At 40.6% G+C, this 19,626-nt stretch overlaps 1 protein-coding gene across 3 annotated transcripts in view; it reads right to left on the bottom strand.

Moving 5' to 3' along the window:
* Window positions 1-1,711: 1,711 nt before the first annotated feature.
* The window catches only part of phf21aa (PHD finger protein 21Aa), a 243,826-nt gene continuing 225,911 nt past the window's right edge, over window positions 1,712-19,626 (bottom strand). For 2 of the 3 annotated variants that reach the window (XM_067993661.1, XM_067993662.1), the window contains exons 12-17: window positions 19,403-19,557; window positions 12,774-12,881; window positions 11,653-11,808; window positions 10,559-10,634; window positions 9,731-9,834; window positions 1,712-3,685 (exon numbers count right to left, since the gene is read on the bottom strand). In XM_067993661.1, the coding sequence (XP_067849762.1) occupies window positions 3,467-3,685; window positions 9,731-9,834; window positions 10,559-10,634; window positions 11,653-11,808; window positions 12,774-12,881; window positions 19,403-19,557 (818 nt within the window). In that variant the 3' untranslated portion in view covers window positions 1,712-3,466. The remainder of the gene's footprint in view (window positions 3,686-9,730; window positions 9,835-10,558; window positions 10,635-11,652; window positions 11,809-12,773; window positions 12,882-19,402; window positions 19,558-19,626) is intronic. The other variant, XM_067993664.1, reaches the window with a different exon arrangement.

Genomic DNA, 19,626 nt, shown 5'->3' with positions numbered 1-19,626 from the left:
TTGCTGAGGAACAAGATTGATAATCAAGACTGATAAGAATTCTCAGGATTCTTTCACCTCAGGATCTTGTCTAAATGGTTTGTTTGATTAACCCCTTGTGAACTGTCTCCAGATTTCTAGCACTGTAATGGACTGTTCATTATCTCACTTCTGTAAGTAATTCTATTTGTGAATAAACCTGTTTAATAGTTTTGCTTCGTGAAAAATGTTTGGCATGACTGATATTATCTGCCTTCTGATGCGCCATGAGATGTAATGGAATCCTATGCATAATTCATTAGCGAGTTTACAACAAGGGGTGGGGCGGGAAGGAGGGATTGTTTGCCCTGCTATTTCCCATATATTAATGCAAGTTGTTACTGTTGTATCAGCTTAAGCTTCATATGATAGGGAATGCCGGTTCACCTACGGAAATTGCTTTTTGTGATGAGAACGAGAAAAATGTATTAGGAGCAAGACCGAATAGTAACAACTGGGAATTACCATCATTTTCACAAGTACAAAAAGTCACTACTCAAAAGCAAAACAAATTTGAGAGTGTTATCAAAAATGAGAGAATGCCAGTAAGAGAGCTTATATTGCAGCTACATTCTACTTTTGGTGTGAATATTATTAGGCTTTTCTTTGCCAATTTTATCCCCTCCTCCCTGCCATACAGTATCATTACGCTCCAGTCACCCAAGCAAGTTGCATTCTTCATACCAAAGTCTAGACAGTGAATGACTATGGAGGGCATCACAGTCAAGCCACAGCCTGTACTTTCTTAATATCCACACCCTTATGCTTTCCAGCAGGAGTCACTAATAATTAAAAGGTGGGATTTTAGTTGATTTTCCCCTCCCTATCTCAGAGGCACTAAACACTGTAGCACTGCTATCAACATCCTAGCACCAATCAGCTAAATCAGCACAGGACTTCTGATCTGTATGGCTCTTTAGCATTGGTTTCACCAAACGAGCCATCTGGGAGGCTTCATAAAGTACTCTCAAGGGCACTGTGCAGTTAGGACAGTTGTGTAATAATTTACTGCAATGATCAACAATGACACAGCTTAAATCAATATGTGGTGGAAAGCTGACGATGAGTTGCGAAAGTTATTCACTCAAGTGGTTCCAGAAGATAACATTAACTGCAAGATGGTTTTTGAACATTAGCAAAGCATGCCAATCAATTTATGGCCTTAAACTCATGCCAGCTGCTTATTACTGTATATATAAATAGAGTGCTGTTAAAAAGTGGTTGTATAATGGTCAGCTAAATATGACCGTGACATAGGACCGGAAGGGTTACAGCATACGCCGATATTTTCACTGGCAACGGGTGAGGGATGAGTTAATCATGATATATCCGCTATGGGGACAGACCAAGGTCGGCAAGGAAATATTATAAACATCTACACAAATAAGCTGTGATCAGCCTCACAAGTGGAAATATTTATCAGCTCACTGCAGTTACCAAATGGTATTATATATTTAAAGTTAACTTTAAAACAAATTTATCACATTTGAATATCAGTTTCCAGCTTTCTGCTCAAATGAGCCTTCTGATGGGTGGAAGAGGTAAAGTCCTAATAAAGGCTGCGGAGACACCTGCAGACTGGACTGTCCTGATTGAGAAGAATAGGGAGGGTGAGAGCATGTGTTTGCATGTGGGTGTATCAAGGGAGGGAAGTACTGATGTGGAGGGGATGGAGAATAAAGAAAAACAAAGATTTTGGGTTGCATTCAGAAATGCTTCTGCAACCATTTTAATTTATTTAAATTACTATTCCAGTCCTCAACAGCAATTATTTGGTTGCAAACTAATTCTGAAATAAACTTTCATCTTTTGGTTTTGAGACAGTTTTTCCTCTGGTTAGTCTGGTGTTTTTTTTATCACTTATAACGAGTATCAATTCTATTAAAAATATCTTTAATATGAGTTATGTTCCAGAATTGGGTTAAAAACATTGTAAAAGACCATCACTAAATACAACAGAAAATTATTGTGACTGTTTCTAGGCGAATTCCTCTCCCCCCCGCCCCCCCACCCCCCAACCCCACCACCGAAAAACCCTGTTCTATACATGTACCATTGTCAGGTTGGGCAGGCAGCGATAAGGAAAACCCAATCTCCCACATAACTGATTCAGAAAAAACTCTTCATTAATAGTCTCTTCCATCTGCCACATTGTTTGGCTAGTAATTACAAATGTAAGTATAAATGGCTGAAATTTTCACCTTGTGCCAAATGTAAAGGCAAGCACACCCTGATATGTGAAATAAGTACAACCAACATTAAATATTAATGCAAAGATAATATAAATTTCCATTCTGGTTGTACTTGCACAACAGACAACAGACTTTTTGCATTCTTTACACAACTGATGACCAATGACCGTTTTACTTAACTGACCTTGTTACCTGTGACCTTCAATCCACTTTTCTTAAAGATGGAAATAGTAAGAACTGTAAAACTGTTCCAGTATATTCCCCAGTAAACTGAAGATCATTCCCTGCAGGTTCAATATAGAAGCATTTGGCAGTTCAGACGATAACAGATTTGTGTTTTTTTTCTTTTTATATATATACACAGAATTTTTTTTTAATATATATATATGTGTGTATATATATATATATTTATATACAGAATCTGCTCAATTTCTAACACTTTGTTTTCTATAAATCACCTCGTTAGGAAACAAAAGCACTCAACAGTTTACTTGATCTAATTTCTGTAACACTAGGAAGACCTGAATATTTCCCTAAGCTTTAAAAAAAAAACAAAAATCTCAGGACAAATTCAGTCTGTCCCTCTCATGTCTTTCCAGTGCCCAAGACACTGAAACACTTACTTGCACAATGAACAAGCACGTGACTTTTTAATCTTCATCATAAGCCATGCATGGTTTTGGTGCCACCGCCTACCAATCCCAATAATAAACCTACATTTGTGGTTTTGTATTTAAAATAAAATAAGAGGAGAATCACTGTACCTTGTGCTGTGCCCATTACACAATGTACCTGTCTCTGTCTGTACTTTTAATTCAGCCTTCGCTACTTCAGTCACAGTCAATGATTGCCACCACTGTGTTCTCATGCCTCCGACCCTTTGCGTTGTACACAATTTTTTTCCCCATCGTGTTGCATTGTACTAAACGTCTGCTATTCTGCTCAAATAATCCTGGACTTGGGACTCGTGAAAATGCAATCCAAGACCAGGACAGCTCACTAAGTCTCTGCCGTTGTTTTCTACCTATTTCCCTGAAGAGTAGACAAACTTAAAACCAAACTGGTGGCAGCAGGCACACACTGGTATTTCACTTGGCTTGACGCTGGTCCTTACCCAGCTGGCACTCCCAATATGGATCTACAAGAACACAATCCAGCACAGAATCCCCCTTAAATTGGCAAATCAGGAACCGCCTGTCACAATTTTGTTCCCAGAAAGGTTTACAAGTTCTACAGAATCCAGCCCTTTCTTTCAGCTACTTGGTCTCTGAGTTACTGTCACAGTTCACTGGTGAAGGTGCAGCGGTGGGAGAGTTCATGCAGTCTGTGGGGTTGTTGTTCGCCTCATCTGTCAGTGTGGCATTTTTTGTGAGCTGTATACCCTGGATCAGGCGAATCAGTCGTTTCACTTTTTCCAATGAAGTCTGCATATCCTTCTGCCGGGCGAGTAAGGTGTTCTTAGTCTCCATACATTTCTAAAGAAAAGAAAAGTTTATTTTAGTTTAATCAATTGAGGATGCTACCAAAACATACATTCTATTCCACTTCCCCGTGTAATATTTCACTCCCAATACAAAGGTTTGGCACACTCCATGTTAGTCCTTAGTGATGACCCTCATTAATGTACAGTAGCAGATGGAATTTACTGGCAGTAATTGCGAGGCTGTACATTTTGGTTTTTAAAAAAATTATTATACTTTGAATGGGAGAAGGCTGGGTGATGTAGAAAAGCACAGGGGTTTGGGGTTGGGGGTTCACAAGACATTAGAAGCAGCACCTCAAGTGGATAAGGCCATAAATAAAGCTAATGGAATACTGCGTTTAAGGTAAGAGGAATAGAATGTAAAACCTTAGTAAGACTAGTTAGAGTACTTTGTGCAGCTTTGAGCTCCACGCTATAGAAAGGATGTTGAAAGGATGATTCAGTAAAGATTTACCAGGATGCTGTCTGGTACGAGGAAATACAAATGCAAAGTAAGACTTGAAAAATTGGGGCTATCTTAGTTAGAACAGAGGAGATTATGGAGTGAATTGATGCTGTAGTTATCTCAGATCTTCATGAGGTAAAGTCTTAATGAAATCAGTCAAATATTTAAATTGCTCTGATCTGAGCTGAAAGCACCACCCCCCAACAAAAACAATCCACTGAAGTAGAAAGCAATAAAATATTGCATCATTAGATCATTAAATAACTTATTCTGTATCTGGATATAATGCTTTTCCATCCAAAGTCAAAAGGCTGTTACTATGATCTCCATTTAGGATTGTTTCCAAAAAGAATGTGACCTTATTTGTTGTACATTTCTTCACATCCTGTTCATAAAAGCTCTACATCTTATTGGTACAAGAATTACTGCATGGATAAAACCATTCTTAAGTGGTGCTGTCATCTGCCTGAAGGAGAAAGAATTTACAGAGATCCTACATATGGCCCATGAACTGGATAACACTCTATTTGGCCATGAGCACTTAAAGAAGTGATTCAAACACACATCCTCTGTCAGCACTGCCAAGAATTGGAAGCCACAATTAAGCTTCCAGTTGCTAAAAACCTAAAATGAATTCAAATAATTCCTATTTCGGTTGCTGTGGCTCTAGCCAGGTATTGTAATTGCTAATTCAGGGCATAGTGATGATTAAACCTATAACCTTTCTGATCTCTTTTGCCTGAGGACACACTAATCCACAGATTTAGCCAATGAGCCAATCAGGCAGAAACAGTGAAGTCTCTACACGCATGCTCATAACTCAGATGGTGAAATGCACATGTAATGTATTACTTTCTTCCTCTGTGCGGGGCTAACAGCATTAAAAAATTAGAATGGGCCAAATTTATTATCTTTTTGGTGAATAAACCTGCACTGGCTGAGCTCAAATTAAGTTCGGCTCCATCCCAACATAGATGAAAGTGCCCTTTCAAAAAAGTTTTGTTTTCAATCAGTGTGAACAAAAAGACATGAAAGAAGCAATGTTACTAGTGAAAACTGGGCTCCAATCAGAGATTTCATGAGCTGCCAAACGAAGCAAGAACGGGAAGAAATCCTCGACTCATCCTAGCTACATTTCATGTACAATGAACTCAAATTTCATTCAATGATATTTTTACAAAAATAGCTTTCTGCAAACTTTGTATACAGACCTTGAGAAGAAGTGGCTGAATGTACAGAACTATGCACATTCCTTATTAAAAAGGTATAATATGCTATTTTATAGAGCATCTCTTCACTGGCTGCTACTTGGAAATTCAATTAATCCCACTTATATTAATATTTATTCAGGAGAGAATCAGACATGAGCAATGATGGAACCGAAATTTCAGAGAGAAAACATGACATTCCTGAATCCAAGGATTTAATGCTGGTGTTCAGAGTAGCATGGAGGAGGACAAAAATAATTATTCCACTACAGCTATCTCAACTAGCAACTCAGACTCTCAATACAATAACGTCTATGGAGTGGGGAAATAATCTCCCTTCATTAGAGATATTGAGCTCGATTTTCGCACCCGCAATCGGGTGCGTTCCTGGCGGGGGGGCTGCGAAAATCGGGGAATCCCGGGGCAGGTCGGGAGCCCGGCTCCAACCCGCCCACTTCCGGGTTCCCCACAGACGCGCTCACATATGCGCACAGCCCCCGCATGTGGGACTCCTGCCGGCAATTAAAGCTGGCGGGGAGCCACTTAAGGTATTTATTTAGGTATTTCAGGTCGTTTAGAGACCTGATTGACATGATATTTTAGGAGGGGTGGGATTTTGCAAACAACTGGGACTGTTTCCCGTTCTGGGGGAAACACTCCCAGTTCAAATGGACATGTTGCAGCCATCAGCCTGTGGCAGCTGCAAAGGTCCATTTGACAGGTAGGGGGGGGGTGGGAGACCCTCACTCATTGCAGGAGGCCACTCTGTCACTTTGGACAAAGTTTGGCCTCCATCACCCTCCTCCTAACAATAAACAACAATAACCAACTTACACACTTACCCCGGTGTTCAAACACATGTACCTACCTTGTGGACCCCCTCAGATGTACATCTTCCGGATGGGGGCCGCCGTAGCTGCAGTCATGACCTCCTCGGAGGGCGAACAGCATCACCAGCCTCGCCGGCCACCTCTGACACGTGGAGCTCCACAACACAGTGCTGTGACACATCCACCTGCACAGCAGGAGGGAGGGCAACCGCAGAGAGAGATGCATCGCAGAGGGCACTACCCTCGCCACAGGGTCTACAGACCGAGGCTCAGCTTCCTGGACCTCTCTGAGCAGCAGTGCACACGGAGGCTCAGAGTCACTCGACATGTAGTCGTGGACATCTGCAGCCTCCTTCATGCCGAGCTGCTCCCGGCTGGCCCGAGCACCATCTTCTTACCTGTCGCTGTCAAAGTCACCACTGCCCTCAACAACTTCTCCTCCGCATCCTTCCAGGGTGCCACCGGGGACATCGCCGACGTCTCTCAGTCGTCTGCGCAAAAGAGCCCTGCAAATACACCTACACCCACTCTGCAGTGACACAATGGGTGGCATCAGTTGTGGGTCTTCATAGTGATCCTCAGGAAAGGGCATTATTGCACAAACCAGACAAGATTCACAAAGACATGGCAGTAGTGGTGCCAATATAATATGTAATGTGAGTTGATCAGAAATTAAATATAAGTAAGAACCATGACAAACCCTCAAACACCCTTGTGCATCCCCTTCATGCTCACGACACGTTTGCCTTACGCTTCCTACTGCACATATGTGATGCATGCCCTGTGGCTGCAGCACAGGTAGTGGCAGGTTGAGTGAGGCTGACCGTGAAAGAGATGCATGAGAGGGTGAGTATGAGATAGAGCCATGAGATTGTATGAGGATTGGGTTGAGTGGTAGTGGCGGGATGAGTACTGGCGAGGTGAGTAAGTGCAGGTAAGATGAGGATTAGGTTTGAGTGGGTATGAGGAGTGATGTGACAGAGTAGTGTTGGCAGTGCAGAAGGAGATGTGGGGTGGGGGCGGTGATGTGGCAGACGGAGTGTAGGGGAATGAGTAAGTGTACTCACTTTGGCTGACCTGCTTAGGTCATTGCAGCGCCTCCTGCACTGTATGCAGGTGCGTGATATGTTGGTGGTGCAGGTGACCTCCTCTGCCACCTCGAGCCAGGCCTTCTTGGTGGCAGAGGCAGGCTGCTTCCTCCCGCCCGCCGGGGGGAAGATCTCTGTCCCCCCCCTCCTCCTCACCCCATCCAAGAGCTGGAGTGAGGCATCATTAACCTGGGAGCAGCCTTACCCCTGGGCTGCTCCATGCTGTAATTTTTCCTATTTCTTGCAGCATCAGTTAGTGGAGGACTGCCCCTTTAAACAGAGCTCCTCCAGCTGACAGACCTTACTGCGCATGTGCAGTCCGCCCGCCGCACAGCTTCGCAGCAGGGAACCCGGAACAACAGGTAAGTGGATCCAATCAGCCTGCGATTGCGCGCGGAGCAGACTGATTTCACCTGGTGCGTTACCCACGCGCCCATTTGACCCCCCGCCACGAACCCGCCACCATGGTAATATTGGGCCCATTGTTTAAGTTAACCTGTTACAACAAAAATATACAGAAGAATTGGGGAAGCAGTGACTGGAATCAGGAAATAGAAGCTAATTGTTCAGCACTAAACTGGACCCACAAACAATGGCTAATTTATTTTCCAGCTTTAATGAGGCAAAATATGACTTTCTCTTTCAATTTTCTGCTGCCTCTGATTCTCTGTAGCTTTCTACTCCTCACTAGCTTGCACGGATACTAAAAGATCTATTTTAGCACTTTTAGGATCAATTTCCTCAGATTAAAACTCAGTTAAAACACGATGAAAATATTAATAGAAGTCCTTAAACATTGACTGAGTATTACTTTTCAATTGCTTGTTCAGTACCACCGATATGAAAAATCCAGTTTAATTGATCAGCATTTCTTGAATAGGGTTTGGCATTGCATTAACAGACTTTCAAAACCCTAGCAATCCTCTGAAGCGTGGCTATTTTTATGAAGTCTTAAGCTTTAACACCATTTGTAGATTGTTTCACTATTCTGACTAAATTCTGCAGGTTTGGCAAGTTTTGCTGGGTCTCTTATTCCAGAGAAGAATCAAGTGCTGAAGATTCCCTGTGGATGATAACAGGCTAATGAACTCTGGCCACCTCAATTTGTAGAATATTCTTTAAATCACAAGATAGATCTTCCCCTCATAAGAATGGACAGTAGGACACCTGAGGGCATTACACTCAAAGGTGAAGGGCAGAGTGAGATATTCATTGGGCCAGGCAGTATTGTGCATTGCGACATCGTAAATTCCTCCCTTGCTTGTTGATGTAATGGACTACAGAGCTGTTATCTGTTCAAATACGGACTAACTGGTACCATGGGACTTTATAAATGCACCTGTGAATTTTGACCACTACAAAACTTGCATTTATATAGCGCCTTTAACATAGTAAAACGTCCAAAGGCGCTTCACAGGAGCGCCAAATAAAATTTCACACCGAGCCACATAAGGAGGTATTAGGACAGATGACCAAAAGCTTGGTCAAAGAGGTAGGTTTTAAGGAGTATCTTAAAAGGAGGAGAGAGTGTTAGAGAGGCGGAAAGGTTTAGGGAGGGAATTCCAGAGCTTAGGGTCTAGGCAGCTGAAGGCACAGCCGGCAATGGTGGAGCAATGAAAATCGTGGATGTGCAAGAGGCAAGAATTGGGGGAGCACAAAGATCTCAGAGGGTTGTAGGGCTGGAGGAGGTTACAGAGATAGGGACGGGCGAGGCCATGGAGGGATCTGAAAACAAGGATGAGAATTTTAAAATTGAGGCATTCCCGGACTGGGAGCCAATGTAGGTCAGCGAGCACAGGGGTGATGGGAGAACGGGACTTGGTGCGTGTTCGGATACAGGCAGCAGAGTTTTGGAGTGTTAGCATATATGGTACAGGCTTTCTCCCTGGCTGCTGCACGGTAAGAAAGGGACCTCCACCACAAGTGTGCAAACAAACTGAAAACAGCTTTCAAATTACAGAACCTAGTTCAGTTTCTGGCACTGAAACTCACCCACAAACAGTCCAGCAGAATGCAACACACATCCCTGTTGTAAAATCCTAAATGTCGAATCCCAGTGTATTTTTTCAATTAAGTAAAATTCATCACCACTCGAACTCCATTCCCTATTTTATTTCCAAATCCTGGGACAGGATTGCTCAAATAAGGTTAGTTACTGCATGCACACCATTCTTCCTTATCTCAAAAAGTGGCTACAACTACACATGAAGGAAATTCCCCTCGACTTAAGAAAACGATAAGCATACCTTAGAAGGTTCCTTTGAGAAAAATAAAATGTTTTTGAAGCAGCTTATTTGTTATATATCTAACTAACTAAACAAACTGATAACTGTGGCTCTCAGAAATCAGTTAGCATATTTCAGGGAGTACGGTCTTGTGCTTCTTTTTCCTTCTAATTTATGACTTTGATTGTAACTTTCTGTGCCAGAAGCACATGCTCTTGTCCCTGGAGCTTGTGTTACTCACCGTTATGGAATTGCTCAGCTGTTTAACTTTCTGTTCCAACTGTTCTCGCTCCTGCTTTAGTTCTGCACTCCACTTTAACAACTTCTGTTTTTCCTCTTCTTTTGCTGAAGATTAGAGAAAATAAAATTTGAGATCCTACAACACAAATACTCAACAGGTTTCACAAATGTAACTAACGTTTAAAAATGCCTAACAACTGAAAAATGGGATACAATATTTAAAGAGGAACTGTATTCATTTGAATTGGCACATAATCTTGAAAATTCAAAACATGATGTTTGCACACTTTCCGATGTCCCTCAGAGCTCTTTTATTCTTATGTTTTATGTTTTTGAGCTACTAGGTGGACTACACATAACACTCCTATTCATATCACTGTGGAAGAGAAGGGAGGAAAGAAAGACAAGACTATGCAAAATGTCTGTTGTGAAGTAACCCCTGTCCAGGTTTTACTTTAAATGAAATATAAAGAATCCTGGCCAGAAACAATGAATGGGTTAATTTTTTCCACTAACATCTGCACACATTTTGTTGTAATGTAGATCATGTTACACTTCTGAAAGCCAACAAGGTTTTCCTAACAACTTAACACACTCTGTGTTTCACTGCTTTAATGAAGTAATATGTAACCCAGAACATGACGAAATAATGAAAGACTGATTCAGTTTTCAAGCAGTATCCTTAACAGGACCGTCTGCTCCCACAATAAATATCTATGCAATGTTTCACAAGGGAGAAAGGATCACTGTAATTTATAGTTCTTCTGAAATATAATCAATGATAACGAATATGTCTTGTAGACTAATTCAGATGAAGAAAAGCTCTTACCGGCTTTGTAGGCAATGTAAGAATGGACAATAGCTAGTGTTCCAGGCCATGGGATTGCTTCTTCCTTTTTCAGAATCTAAAAACAGAACGTTTTCAACAGTGATGGATAGAACATGTTACATGCTTAAACTCTTTTCAGCAGGTGGTGTTAAGACTGCAAATAAAAATGATTTTCAACTGACTGAGTGACAAGACAAGGCTTGCCTTTAGGTAAAGGCTGTTCAATCCGTAAAGTACTGAAGTAAATTTATTCTTTGTAATTTGCTTTCTTTTAGTATTAACGCCTAATGGGAATACTATTTGATTAAAGCAAATTAGATTTATTGAATTGTTGTATATCAACAGCACTGTCCAAATTGTGTCTGGGTATGTACATGACAAATGGATGGTAGAGAATAAAATGGCTTCCCTTTTTGTGCTGATACCAGATATTCTCAGGTCAGGTGTAGCTGATTAAGATGCAGTTTGAGATGCCAACAACATGCCTTAATCACAGCCACAAAAAAGCAACTCTTTCCTATACTAGTGCAATATTTCCTTTTCTGCACACCACCTATTCCTGTACCTCTCTTCAGAAAGATCTGGCAATCTAATGCCTATGAGTTCTAAATTATAGTTAGTTTAGTGTTATAATATTACATCCAGTGAGAAATAGGTCAAGACCATCCAAACTCATTTCACTTTGGATCCTTAAAAGCTGCCTGACAGAATTGACTAACATTCACCCTGTGCTCTAGATTTAAATGCAGATTCCAGAGATGAAAGAACATCCAGTTTCCATCGGTACTGACTGAAGCATTTAAGTTAAGTTGCTAAACTATTTAAGCCAGGAATGATAAATTGATCATAGTAATCCCCATTAACCAGAGAACAGCCAAACATGGTAGTTTGTCTGGTACTGTTACTGATTTTATTAACTTATCGTCCTGAATTATACATCTATGTGTATACCCTGGAGTGTTTGAGACATTGTGCGACATAATGAAAGAAAAATTTTAAAAAAGCAAATCCCAACAAAAAAGTAACAAAAACAAAACCCTACAACTACCAGAGTTATGACTAAATTAAGTCTAAGGCACTGTCTAAGCCCACACCTGCTCCTGACATTTGGGACAAATCCACATTCCTTTGGGAATGGCTTTTAATGGCGGGTCCAGGCACTCCAGGTGATACACACGAGAACAAGTGTCACACATCAGCAGCTGTCCACTACGCCGACACACAGAGCAGAAATCCTCATGGATGTCACCCTATCAAAAAACAAAGTTACACAATCATTTACACGGCTTAAGTTATAACTTTGGGTTTTAATTTTTAACTTTTTTCTACAGTTATTACTTTAGTGGCTCCCAATGTGGCAGACACGTCAGAATAAGTAGAGATAGCCCAGGCGCTACAACGTCTATAGCACAGGGAGTCCTGACCACGGGATCCATGTTTGGATCCCAGTCTCAACTGAATTTTCCACTCGGGCTTCCCTTAATCCAATCTCAGCTGTGTCCTAGGATGGGAGGAAAAGCTGGCCTGGGTGGGGAAGGGCCCTAACTGCACCACTCAAATGCAGCACTTGGACAGTCGACCAAGGAGTGGCACTGACTGTATCTGTGGAGATGCCAGAGAGCTGGACCGCGAATGAGACAGGTGGAACTCAAAATTGTACTTTGAATTTCCTTTCTTAATCTTTTTCTCTTTTCCTTTTAGTTGTTACAGATATAACTGCAACTTTATACAAACTGCTTGAAAATAAAAGAATAGCTTAAACCTAGACCTAATTAAGTTTTTATTTATTACATCAATGGTTATTATATTGACTCCTAATAAGATATCTTGTAAAACACAATATGTTCACTGCTCTATCTAGAAAAAAAATTGTGATGAAGAACTAAATAATTAAATAAACAAATGAACAAATGAATAAATAAATAATATAAAAACAGTTGTGATTAGGTTGCACTGTGGACAGGCAGTTAAAACAGAATTAGAACTTTACCTCCAAATAAGTCAATTGGTCCCTCCCCCATTTTGTTTTATATGCCATTCTGAACAGATCCTTAGAGTTCTATTGCAGGCCTGCACAAACTTTGCCAAACAGTACTTTCCAGTCCAAGCTGCCTTTACTTTCAAATCCTAATCACCTTTGAAATAAAATCTCTCTTCAGGTTCAGTGCTTTAAGAGAGCCTGACACACGTTTTAAACAAATATAAATGCACTCACAGACAAGGTTGTATTTTTTGTGATGTTTTCAATGTCGTTTGTCTCATCTTGTATCTTGCTGACAGGGCCCCTTTGTAAAGTAGCCCTTGTGGCTAAATAGGGCAAACCCTAGTTAAAGATGTTTTAAAATAAAAAAATAAATTAAAATAAATTTGTGATTGTTCATTCGTGGTATTGCATGTCAACCCATCTAGATTCTTCTATGAATTGTTACTGGCTTTAATTGTGTGTTGTTCCAATAACTGCTGGTGCATCAATTGCCCTCTGTGTACAAACTTATAGCTGTTCACATACTGATTCTCACACACAGCAGGTATGAATTAGCATATAGTTCCTGCCCCTCTTGGGAAGAATCATTCAGTTCTCAATGAATTACAGGTTAAGTACTACAGTTCAATTTTAAACTGAATTTCGATCTTGAATTAAAACTGAAAGTTTGTTCCCAAAGAATGAGCAGAATACCACCTCTCTTCCAGTATTTTAACACTCAACAACAACTTGCATTTATACAGCACTTTTAATGTAGAAAAAACATTCCAATGGAGATTTCAGTAGAATTGATTTAACAAAAACTACCGTGACTGGGAGAGAGGAGGTTAGCAGTTAAGATGTAAGCTAACTATAATACAAAAGCATGAGAATGTAGCTGCTTGTCAATACCTACGAGCCATACTCCCACATGCATTCAACATCAATGTTACTGTTTTTGCTACATCCAGAACAAACTTTGCACGCATAAATGTATCCTTTTCTGAAAATGGAAACATACACTGAATTTGATATTTATTAATCCCTCAAGGTCAAGTTTGAAACTTTTCAATGACTAAAATTTCCTAATTTGTTATTGTTATGAACATTAAAAAACTTTTGATACAGCATTATAGAATCAACATAATCACAGAATTAGAAGCCATTTCTCACTGACAACAAGAGTTCCACTTTATATAACTGTTTACAATATTTGCAACCATTTACATTTCACATCACCACCTTGAACTTCAGTGAGAACGTTATACAAGAAAAGTCAGGGACAAGAAAAGGTCATGTCAAAGCTTATCTCTCTTGTACCTTAACTCTCTGATCTTAGCATCCAATTGTATTGTGAACAACCCCAATATTTTTACCTCTACCAGCCTACAGATTATGTCAAACGTTTGCAAATTGTTCTAAACATAGTTAAAGATAGAAAAGCAGAAATAGAGCACATTAGTGGGAGTTGATTATGGGTGTGTGAGTGTGAAAGAGAAGAGCGTGAAAGAAATGAAGAGTTCTTTCTCATAAACTAAACCATTACAATCATCAGTTACCTATATTCTTTCAACAGATTTCAGAGTACATTTTCAAACAACTATATTGCATGACAATTGGAAAAGCAAATATTTTCTAAGTGTGCACATGTTCCTTCACAAATATAAAATATAAAATCATAGATTGCAATACTGTGCTGGAAGAACACCAGTTCAAGCCCATGTTCCACACAAGCTCCCAATCTCAGGCACGCCCAATAAAGGGGAGGGGGGGAGCTGCAGAGCAAACAACAGGTGCTTCCTCACAGGGAGGCAGGGAAAATCTTGCACACCTCCAACTGACCAGTCACAGAGTGCCATTTAAGAGGTCTGGGAACTGGTCATCTGCCTACTTTCTCATCCAGGGAGTAATGAATGTGTGGGAAGACCTAATGACAGGACCGGGCATGAAATATAAAAAGGTATTTACACACCTAAATATATTAGCTGAGAATAGGAATGAAACTCCAACTTAAAAAAAAATACAAAGTAACCACTTTGTCCATTTTGAATCAATTCAAGTATACCCAAGGGCCGATCGATTCACCAGGTACAGCCAAGGGCCGATCGATTCACCAGGTACAGCCAAGGGCCAATCGATTCACCAGGTATGCCTGATCGATTCACCAAGTATATCCAAGGGCCAATTGATTATACGAACATAAGGAATAGGAGCAGGAGTAGGCCATTAGGCCCCACGAGCCTGCTCCGGCATTCAATAAGATCATGGCTGATCATCTACCTCAACTCCACTTTCCTGCCCTATCCCCATTTCCCTTGATTCCCTCAGTGTTCAAAAATCTATTTATCTCAATCTTGAGTATACTCAATAACTGAGTATCCACAGCCCTCTGGGGTAGATAATTCCAAAGATTCACAACCCTCTGAGTGAAGAAATTTTTCCTCATCTCAGTCCTAAATGACCGACTTCTTATCTTGAGACTATGACCCCTAGTTCTAGACACTCCAGCCAGGGAAACAGCCTCTCAGCATCTATCCTGTCAAGCCCTCTAAGAATTTTACATGTTTTCAATGAGGTTACCTCTTATTCTTCTAAACTCCAGAGAATATAGGCCATTTCACTCACTCTCTCCTCATATTACAACCTTCTCATCCCAGGAATTAATCTAGTGAACCTTTGTTGCACCCCCTCTAAGGCAAGTATATCCTTCCTTAGGTAAGGAGACCAAAACTGTACACACTACTCCAGGTGTGGTCTCACCAGAGCCCTATATAACTGCAGCACGACCTTCTTACACTCCAACCCACTTGCAATAAAGGCTAACATACCATTTACCTTCCTAATTACTTGATGTACCTGCATGTTAACTTTGTGATTCATGTACAAGGACACCCAATCCCTCTAAATGCCAACATTTCTTAGTCTTTTACCTTTTAAAAAAAAATATTCTGCTTTTCTATTCTTCCTACTAAAGTGGATAATTTCACATTTCCCCACATTATACTCCATCTGCCACCTTCTCGCCCACTCATTTAACCTGTCTGTATCCCTTTGTAGCCTCTTTGCATCCCCCTCACAGCTTACTTTCCCACCTAGCTTTGAATCATTAGCAAACCTGGATACATTACACTCGGTCCCCCCATTTAAGTCATTGATATATATTATGAACAGCTGAGGCCCAAGCACTGATCCTTGCAGCACCCCACTAGTTACAGCCTGCCAACCCAAAAATGACCCGTTTATTCCTACTCTGTTTTCTGTCCGTTAACCAATCCTCAATCCATGCTCATATACTATCCCCAATCCTATGAGCCCTAATCTTGTGTAACAGCCTCTTGTGTGGCACCCCTGACTTCCCAAAGCCTTTCTACCATCTACAAGGCACAAGTCAGGAGTGTGATGGAATACCCTCCATTTGCCTGGATGAGCGCAGCTCCAACAACACTCAAGAAGCTCGACACCATCCAGGACAAAGCAGCCCGCTTGATTGGCACCCCATACACCACCCTAAACATTCATTCCCTTCAGCACCGGCGCACCGTGGCTGCAGTGTATACCATCCACAGGATGCACTGCAGCATCTTGCCAAGGCTTCTTTGACAGCACCTCCCAAACCTGCAACCTCTACCACCTAGAAGGACAAGGGCAGCAGGCACATGGGAACAACACCATCTGCACGTTCCCCTTCAAGTCACACAACATCCTGAATTGTAAATATATCGCCGTTCCTTCATAGTCGTTGGGTCAAAATCCTGGAACTCCCTACCTAACAGCACTGTGGTAGTACATTCACCACACGGACTGCAGCGGTTCAAGAAGCCGGCTCACCACCACCTTCTCATGGGCAATAAATGCTGGCCTCGCCAGTGACGCCCACGTCCCATGAATAAATAAAAAAAACCTTATCAAATGCCTTCTGAAAATTCAAATATATTATATCCACTGTTAAGTATCTGCCCTGCTACTTACACCCTCAAACAACTCTAATAGATTTGTCAAACACGATTTCCCTCTCATAAAACTGTGTTGAATCTGCCTAATCATATTATGATTTTCTAAGTGCCCTGTTACTACGTCCTTAATAGCAGATTCTAGCATTTTCCCAACTACTGATGTCACGTTAACTAGCCTGTAGTTCCCTGTTTTCTCTCTCCTTCCTTTCTTGAATAGCAGGGTTACATTTGTTACCTTCCAATCCACGGGGACCATTCTAGAACCTAGGGAATTCTGGAAGATCAAAACCAACGCATCCACTATCTCTGCAGCCACCTCTTGTAAAACCTTAGGATGTAGGCCATCAGGTCCAGGGGATTTGACGGCTTTTAGTCCCATTAATTTCTCCAGTGCTTTTTCTTTACTAATCTTAATTACTTTAAGTTCCTCACTCTCATTAGACCCTTGGTTCCCCACTATCTCCGATATGTTTTATGTGTCTTCTACTGTGAAGACAGATACAAAATATTTGTTTAATGCCATTTCCTTATTCCCCATTATAATTTCTCCTTTCTCTGTCTCTAAGGGATCCACGTTTACTTTTGCTAATCTCTTTCTTTTCATATACTTGTAGAAGCTCTTACAATCTGTTTTTATATTTCTTGCTAGTTTACTCTCATATTCAATTTTCTACCTCTATCAATTTCTTGGTCATCCTTTGCTGATTTCTAATATCCTCCCTATCCTCAGGCTTACTACCCTTTTTGGCAACATTGTAAGCATCTTCTTTTAATCTAATACTATCCTTAACTTCTCTAATTAGTCACTTTTCCCAAGGAATTTTTATTCAAGGGAATGTGTATTCATTGAGAATTATGAATTATTTCTGTAAATGCTCGCCATTGCTTATCTACCGTTATAGCTTTTAATCTAATTTTTCCAATCTACCTTAGCCAAGTCGCCTCTCGTACCTACATAATTGCTTTAGTTTGAATATAAGACTCTATTTTTGGACTCAACTACATCATTCTCAAATTCAATATGAAATTCTATCATATTATGACCTCTCTACCCTGGAGGATTCACCAGGTATAGCCTCGGGCCGAAGCTATGCAACAGAAAACTCAATGAATGAGCTTCAAATCTTGAAATCTTAGAACTCTTTATCATGTAAATTTTGTTGTCATCAATGCGAGAGATGTCAGTGATGGGGAACAAATATTTCTTCCATTGCTGTTACCCATCAGTATCAAGCTTGCCTAAGTCAGGATATAGTTTCCTCTACTTTGCCCTAATAAATGTGCAATGGCCTCAACCTTAGAAGAGTATTAATGCACTGCTGTAAATGCATTCATGTGATTTTTTTTTTATATACTTCATTCTGTTGAACAGTGTTGTGGAAACTGGGTGAGGCCACACAAACTCATTTCATGTTGGACTCTTAGATTTGTCAGAGAGAAGAGTTTCATTCTTTCAGACCAGGCTGGATTTAAACCCAACCCTCAAAGTGAAAGTTCTAATTGAGTCTCCTCAAAACTTGTTCCATTCCCAAGTGAAATTCTAATTCAACCAACTATCTACATCTCTACTACTGAATGCATTACGGGAAGCAGCAGAGCTTTTATCTCACTATGAAGATATCCTGTATGTAGCATTTTCCTGTAATCTACAATATCTGATAATGACAACAGTGGAGTTCTACCCCCTTCTGTTAACAACTTTGAAACATTCACCCAAAACATCAAGTAAATAGACAAGGGATGTTAACCACAAAATTTAATATATGGTGTACTTTGTACTGTATGAGATACTCTTGTACTGCGGAAGTATAATTAATGTTGGGGCTCTGTGGTTTATAAACCACTTAAAAAAAAATCACAAAAATGAAAAATAAAATTAATAAAGTTGATCAAAAACCACTCAAGCTTCTCTCCTGTGGTTCATGGTTTCATGTGAGCCTTGATTAAGTTATAGCTTTGCAACACGCTCTGAAGTATCCACTGTTTGAAATATTGCTCATAGCATGCCCTGTCTGCCAATACAGAAAAGAACAGCAGTCACAGAGAACACCCATTCAAATCACCCTATCCTGCTGACTGCAGGTGAAAGAGAAGGAGTCATTATCAAGTCAGTCACTTCAGGTACTGGAAAATAGTTGAGAACAAGTCACTTGACTTCCAGTTGTGCATAGGCATGGGGAAAAAATTACAGAAAAACATCCAGAGGGTGAATACCCTCATAAACACAAGTCACATAATTTTTTTTTGCGTGATGTTTGCGTAATTTAGTGATGCAAGACATTGGTCGCCAATCATGAAGTTTCATGAACATCCCCACTCTAGTAAAGTTGCGGTGAGTCCTGTCGTCTTGCAACCAAGTACACCAAGACGCATCACACTTTGAGGGCAAAAAAAGGAAAAGAATCATTTATCAGATTCTGAGGGGCAGTGAGGAACATAGGAACAGGAGCAGGCCATTCAGCCCCTTGAGCCTGTTCCGCCAGATATGGACTGGGGCCTCAGTTAAACTGAACAAGTCGTAATTTGTAAATTTAAGAATTTATATAAGGTTGAGGGTCTGTATACTCCTCCGAACACTCAGTGTAGAACTGCTAGCTGATACCTTACACAGGAGTGATCAGACTTTCAACATAGAAAAAAGTCTGAAACATTAAACTTATAGTTTTAGTGCAGTTTGTGTTACATTATACAGCTGGAGGTTTTGTTTAGCAACTGTGCATGCACATAAGAGATGTGGGTGAGTGTGTGACCGAGTGGGGTGAAGGAAGAAAGAGGAAGGAAGGAAAAGGCTCATGATGTAGTTCAAATTACTATGTCATTCCTTCTTTTGTTACCCACTACCCATGATACAAGAAAAGTATATAAACTGTCAAAATTAATACCTCAGAATATGCTGTCTTATTAACCCTATGAAATTTGGCAACTTACATCTACAGAGCTGGGACTGGATGCAGACTGTGCTGGAGCACCAAAATTGAGCAAATTCTCTGTTTTTTCGAAATCTGGGGAGGCAGGATGACTCGGAGGGGATGAGGGTGCCATTGCCCCCATACCCAGCACACTAGTGCACTTAGGAGGGCGACCTACACATAAGAAAAAAAACAAGAACACAAAATATATACACACATACCTTCAACCACTGATCCTCATTG

Source organism: Heptranchias perlo, chromosome 12, assembly GCF_035084215.1.
Source record: "Heptranchias perlo isolate sHepPer1 chromosome 12, sHepPer1.hap1, whole genome shotgun sequence".
NCBI classification, from domain to species: domain Eukaryota; kingdom Metazoa; phylum Chordata; class Chondrichthyes; order Hexanchiformes; family Hexanchidae; genus Heptranchias; species Heptranchias perlo.
The sequence above is the reverse complement of the archived record's forward strand: the minus strand, read 5'-3'. Positions and strand labels throughout refer to the sequence as shown.